The 7,008-nt window shown below is 45.8% G+C and overlaps 1 protein-coding gene across 1 annotated transcript; it reads left to right on the top strand.

The window, feature by feature from the left end:
• On the top strand, positions 1 to 6,320 carry CUNH11orf87 (chromosome unknown C11orf87 homolog). Its single transcript, XM_041487447.1, has 2 exons — positions 1 to 114; positions 468 to 6,320. Exon 2 carries the CDS (start codon positions 612 to 614, stop codon positions 1,086 to 1,088), a length of 477 nt encoding a protein of 158 aa, XP_041343381.1. The 5' UTR covers positions 1 to 114; positions 468 to 611; the 3' UTR covers positions 1,089 to 6,320.
• The last annotated feature ends 688 nt before the right edge of the window (positions 6,321 to 7,008 follow it).

Genomic DNA, 7,008 nt, shown 5'->3' with positions numbered 1-7,008 from the left:
GGCTGCAGCTGCGGGCGGCGCTCCCCGAAGCGGCGGCGGCTCCGCTCCTGCGCTCACTCCGCGCTGCCGCAGCCCCCAGCGCCCGCGGCGCCCGGGCGCTCCCTCGCCGCGCAGGTAAAGGGGGCTCCGGGGCGGGCAGCGGCTCCGGCACGGCGGGGCAGGACCCGCTCGGCTCCGGAGCCGCCGCGGCGCGGGGCTCTGGCAGCCGGCCGCCGCTCCCTCGCTTCCTTTCCCGCGGCAACTAGTTGGGGGAGCGGCCGGGCGGTGCCGGCCGGGCTGCCGAGGAACTGGCCAAGTCGGAGCGGCGGCGCGGTGCCCCGTCCCGGCACCCTCGGCCGCCCCCCGGCAGCGAGCCGGGGCCGCTCGGAGCGGGGCGCAGGGCGGAGGCTGCCGCAGCCGCGTTTGGGGCGGGGGAGCTGCGCAGGGTGGGTGCCTCGGGGCGCTGATGTGTCCGGCTCCCTTTGCAGGCTGCTCGGGTACTTCAGAGCGAGAGAGGCTGAGCCGGCGGCATCCCGGGCATTTCCAGCTAGCGCCCGCCAGCAGCCCGACCGACTGAAATTTAGACGTCTTCTGAGAGGGGAGGAAGATCCTCATCTTCCGTAGCCTCCTCAATGAGTGCCAAGCTCTCCAAAGAGTTGAGGCTGTCCCTGCCGCCTTGTCTTCTGAACAGGACATCTGCCACCTTAAATACCAGCAGCACCTGCATCACGCAAGTGGGTCAACTCTTTCAGTCCTTCTCATCCACCGTGGTTTTAATTGTCCTGGTCACCCTCATCTTCTGCCTGATCCTCCTCTCCCTCACCACCTTCCACATCCACAAGAGGAAGATGAAGAAGCGGAAAATGCAAAAGGCTCAGGAGGAGTATGAACGGGACCACTGTGCCCGCAGCAGCAATAGCAGCAGCCAGCACCCTGGGACAGTGGTGCAGGGAGAGGCACCCCAAGGAAGAGACAGCCGACTGGGAAGACCCCCCCAGGACTCGGAGATCCAGCGCTCCTCTCCCTCGGCAGCCCCCAGCTCTCAGCAAGCACAGGCTTGTTTGGACACAGCTGGCGTGGGGCTCCTGCAGACGGTGATTTTGTCATGATGGTTTGGGGGAGACCTCACGAAGGCACTGATTGATGTTTGTAAATATCTGAGTGATTACTCTAGTCCCCGAAGAAGAAGAAAACATTGCTAATTCAAATGAACGAACAAGCCCATGATCCAAGCGCATGACAGATCACATTGCGTTTCTCATTGACTGTGTGAGGAAAGGATGCATCTTTTTACTGGAGAAGGAGCTGCACACAGCTACTCAATATCAAGTCATCCACCTGCACGAGAGGGTCAGGGGTAGGGGGTCCCTTTTCTCTGGACATTATTACCCCAAGTACAGGGATAATTGGGATTCCCACTGCTCTTGGGATTGCCACCGCGCCCTGTGTCATTGCTACATGGTGTGCGTTGGGGTGTGGGGGAGAGGCAGGTCTGGTGGGTGCCTTGGGACCCTTCTGTCAGGGCAGACTGGTGGCACACTGTGGTCTCTCCTTTTGTGCTGGGATCTATGCCCCTGTCCCACCCCTCTCACTCCTTTCCAGAGCTGGATATTGCTTGGTGTAGAAATGGCCACCCCTAGTTGGGCTTAACTGCAAGCACCCTCTGACCCCACAGCCCTGTGCCCCCAGCTGCAGCACTGAGTGACCCACTCACTATCTGGAGGATGGAGTCAGCTGTCTGCATAGAGCTGTGCCTGAGCTTTCCTCTCCCATCAGCTCCCTTCATCTTGAAAAGCACCCCGTTCCCCATGCCATGAACCGTGAAACCCAAACCCAGTGCTGTTCTGTGTGGAAGGGAGGGGTAATGTGCAGTAACTTGCCTGTGCCCTCCCAGGGGAGATTGTCTTTGTACCTCCTGTTGGTCCTGAAACAATCCAGTTCTGCACCAGGCACGCTGCACTGAATGCCTGCCTTTACAGCTTTGTCTCCCAGCAAGGAATCCTGCAGCAGTACAGATCTTGCTTCTACTTTTTTAGGCTAATGTGTATTTACAACCCTCCTAATCTTGTAGACAATTAGGGACAGACAACACTTAATTTTATCGTATGTCCTCCCTTGGGAAACAAATAATGTAGTTGAAAACGTCCACTCCCAAACCCTGGAATATTTCTTTCTGAAGTGGCTGCTGTGAAGTGGTGTAGTTTATCCCTAGCAAGCACACAGAGTTTTGTTGTCTCTGGATGGCGGGTGTGAGTGGCTGCTGGTGCTGTGTGTGTTGGAGGATGCAGCGTGGTTTACAGAAAATGCGTCTTTGCTTAGGGATCAAATCAATGACCATTACTTGAAGGTGCCTTAACAGCATGCCGTATCCAAACTTTGAAACATATAGTGTGATATTGTAGCAGAGGCAGCCCTCTACTGTGCATACTAACATCTAAAAATTGCAGCACAGAAAAAGTGATCCCGAGGGATTTATTCTTTTGTTTTTTTTCTGTTCCATCATTTGAAGTGATTTGAGGATATAGTAATAGTCCACAGCTTTTAATATTCTGTATCCTTTGTATTTCTTCTCTGACACGCTCTGTCTGCCAGGGTGTCTGACTGAAAAAATCCCAGACACGTAGACCAGGAGGTCTGGAGCTGTAATCCGTGGGTGAATGTCGTTAACCAGTTTAAAACTGGGAAAGAGAGTGGCAGAAGTCCTCCATACTCCTATAATACCCCCAAAAGGCAGAGATTTCAGGGTAGTATTTCTGGTACCCAGTTATCTCGCTTTCCTGGTGTGGTGGGAAATTGCTGTTAAGTTTGGATCCGTGCCTCCATCGTTTTAGGGAAGAGCTGTACCAGGGAGCCCAAGGAGCCGCTCCACCCGCTGAGGTTAGTGTGGAGAGCTGCCTGCCGAGCGAGGGGTGTTTATGGGAGCCACGGCTGGCTCTTGCTGATAATGGGTACTTCGTTGTTGCTGGGCAAGGAAATTGGCTGTGTTTTGTTTTCCCCCAATAAAGGATGCATGAACTTTTGTGTTTAACCTCCTTATGCAACTGCGGCACAGTATTGCACCACAGGGAATAGATTTAGGACAATGAGGAGTGTTCAGTGAGCACTAATGGAGCTTCCTGACCACTGATCTCCGCTAAATAGAGAGGTATTACTTTTCCCTTTATTTTGTGCCTTTAAACCACCCCCCACCCCATCCCAAACCGACAGTGTATAATTTCGAGTTTTATAAAAGCAATAAGATGTTCCAAGTCACTCCAGTGCGCTTCTGGTTGATGATTCCACTTCTTTAGTGTCTGAAGTCAGATACTCTTCCTTCTGCCTTATGCACTCAAGGCATGCAATAATTCCCCAGAAGTGTACTGCTTGTCACATCTCATTGCAGTTATAAAATTGCCCTATTTTTGAAGAAAAAAAGAAGGATGGAGAGATAGATATATATATCTTTATATATATATTATGGATATACAGGTATATGTATTATTTATATAATCTCATGCCACTGAAAGTAGTTGCGAAAGTGTGACTAGAGTTAAAATATTATCATTTAAAACTCTATCCTTTGTTAATTAGCTTTGATTTAATATTTTAATATCTCTGTATTTATGTAAATCTGTGTAAATTATATGGTCTATTAGTAAAATTTCATACTGACTTTAATTTTTGCAGAACTGTGAGCTTCTTGTGGTGTCATCTAAGGTTTTTTTTATTTCTAAAGTTAAATTAGACAAGATATGAGAAGTTGTAAATTCCTATTATCACACAGAATTACTGCAATAAGGTTCATGCATATTCCCAGTACACAGCCCTATCTTGAGGTATAGCAAGCTTATGAGGTTTAATTGAACGGTCTCAGGAGATCTAGCTGATACAAGCAGGACACATAGGTTTTCATTTTCATGAAACAATAAGCAATCTAGGGAATAGATGTGGATTTTTAAAAGAGAGTTTATGCTTGGAGGTTCTGTCAAATCAATTGCTTCAAAACCCTACAGCTACAGCTAAACTTCTGCACTTAGCATTCAGTATTAATAAGGCTGATGCTTCTTTCCCCTCCTACTTAAACTAGAAAAGAGTAGAAAATTGTTCATATTTCTAAAGCATACATTTTCAGCTAAATGTGAAACTGCCCAAAGGGTTTTAAATATACATATTTTATGCAAGTGTAATATCTATGTATCTGTATCCATATATTTAAATATTTTTGTGTAACCTTTTCTACAATATTTGATAGAGACGCTGGGTAAATGCTTGTACCTTTCTTGAACACGAGGAAGGATTTTTACCCTCTCGATGTGGACATTCTTTTTCCTGTGAATTTGCACTGGTTTCCACGAGTGGCAATGACGACTGGGCAGCTGAGTGCTGACTGATGGAGGCACAGACTGTCTTTGTTAGGAGGCAAATCCTCCGTCTGGATTTTCCTGGTTCTGAATTGGAGCTGGTTGGCCACTAGCATCCCGCATGTGTAAGAATAAGAGGTGCTGTTGGGCTCAATAGCTCCTGTCCGGTTCAGCCGTTGTTCGTGGAAGAAGCACGACAGCAGTGACTCCTTTTGTAGAGCCTGGTGAGAACAGAGATGATGGGCAATGCGATGGCCGTGCTGGGACTGCATTGGAGCATCGGCGATGCCTCGTGCTGCACTCCTGTCCTCAGGAGTGGCAGCTGCCCTGGGGATTCATCCAGCTCCCGCTGGCATCGACAGGAGTGGCTTGCACGGCCTGCCGAGGGACTGGGATCCCATCTGTAGCCTGCACGGAGCGTGGCAGCTCTCCACATCACCACCGCTGACCCTGCTCTGCTCCTGTCCTGGCAGTCTTCAGGGACAGAAACCACTGCCTCCCGCGAGGGCTGGGTGCTTCAGCCTGGTGGCCCTGGGGAACCTGCACTGCTGCTGTTAGCTCTGCTTCTGTGGACTGAGGCACTTAGGTTCCTACGTGGATCACGGACAGGGAATGTCATTTCATTCAAATATATCATTCCGGCATTTTTTTCTTTGGGGGTTTGTCTACTGCAAATGTAGCTTCAGATAAAATTTGCCGGGCTCTCCATCCAGACATGTTTTAACTTTTGATACATCTCTCTCAGATGTATATCTGTAAGTTTATAGATATATATCTCAAAGGAAGTGATGCTGGACAAAAAGCAAAGAACAGAGACTTCACGTTACTGACAAAACTGTCCTATGACGAAAAAAAAGGTTTTTTTTTTAATTTAAAATTAATTTTAGAGGCTACATCTTTAATGTAAATAGCAAGTTACTCTGTGATTAATGTTTTCCATAGCATTCTGAGTAATTGCTATCTTGTTTCTGGAAAGCCGTGTCCAGTGTTATGAAGCAACTGTGCTTTTTTTCTTCTGTTGTTATGAATATGAGTACAACTTCAATGTAGGGAGGAAAAAAGAACAGGATTTGACTCTTTATATAGGACTGAATTATTTTAAATCCAGTTATAGAATTTGGTTGCTTTTTTTTCCTTCTTGTGGTTATTCTCTCTGCACGTTCATATTTTTCCTATGGGTACTTGAAACCCTACATTTTAATAAGTATGCAAGGTATGAAGGGAAACATGACAAATTATGTAGGAAATATTCTTTTTCCTCTTTTGTGTAAATAGCAAAATTTATAATGACTTAAGATACTGTTTCATTACATTTTTTGTCTCTGTAGAATTTGGCATGACACATATACAAACCTTTAATAGCACTTTCATTTATGTTAAAAGTTAGAACTACTTTTATCCAGGATTGACTTATTCATCTCTTTCAGGTATCCAACATTTTTTCCCCTAAGCCAAGTTTTCCATCTGATTGCAAAATAAATTTCTAGTAGAACAGAGCCTCCTTCTGTTTTTAGTCTTTTACATGTAGGTCTCTGGTCTGAATCCAGCCAAACTCATTAGTGTAGAAAATGTGTTACGATCTTGCAAGAACTGGATGGTGTACGAGCCTTGAGGAGAGAGGTGACTGGCAAGCAAACAGGTGAAATGCCTGGCAATGGAAACAGTTGGCTTTCCTGTGTGGAGTTGTGGAAGGGAAGCCTCCCCTTCCACTGGATGAGCCTGGGTGAAGGGCGACCCGTTCCAGCCACAGCAGAGACAAGTATCGATCCTGTTGCTCTAAAATGTCATTTTATATATGACACTAGATCTTATTTCTGTAAATTATGTGTAATGTATTTCTTATTCAAGTCAAAGAGGTTTTCATTGCTTCATCAGTACTATATGTTCTCTGTGGATAATTAGAAGAATTAATTTTCCAACCCTTTTAACCTAGTACCTCTACAAGCATCAATTTTGTATGAGTTAGGAAATAAATAAATATTTGGATCAGAACCCTGTCAGTAAAGATTGCCTTTATTTATATAATCCGATGTTCCAGTTGGCTTTTCTTTGTTGTTTCCTTCCTTGAAATGGAGCAATATAATCTGTTCATTATCTTACTTTTCTAAGAGGACAAAGACTTTAAAGCAAATACGCAAAATACACACATACAAACAGGAAAAATTTTGACATTGTATAGCAGAATGAAATAATGTAGACTTTTTTGCTGTTTTTCACAGTAATTCTTTGACCTCTGTTTTTCATACCACCTCCAATCAAGGAAAATTTTAACCTAAAATCTTAGAAAGAGCTAACAACAAACACATGCTTTGCTTTTATGGTTTTACCTTTCCTTAGTACACGGTCAGTAACCACGTACAGGTTAAAACTTTTCAAACAGTATACCAGGGGATTATGAGTGCTGCAAACAAGGGGCCAGTATAGTAGGTTCTAAGGTGAAAATGTTAGCTCTATAATACAGTAAAAGCAGGAAGGACTGTGGGGTGAATTTGGGATTCTAAAGGAGTGCCTTAATTTTGTTCCTGGCTCTGTCACTCACATTGTGAGGCTCTCGGCTTCCAAGCTCTTTATATAATAATGTAACCAATCTATTAAACAGAGTTGGAGCCTGCACATATACAGCCCTGAAATGAATAAATTGAGCATCATCTACATAAAAGAATACTCAGAGCATAATACAAATTAGAAG

Source organism: Pyrgilauda ruficollis, unplaced genomic scaffold (genome assembly GCF_017590135.1).
Source record: "Pyrgilauda ruficollis isolate IOZ18807 unplaced genomic scaffold, ASM1759013v1 scaffold8, whole genome shotgun sequence".
NCBI lineage: Eukaryota > Metazoa > Chordata > Aves > Passeriformes > Passeridae > Pyrgilauda > Pyrgilauda ruficollis.
Note: the sequence above shows the minus strand (reverse complement) of the source record. Positions and strands in the feature narration are given on the sequence as shown.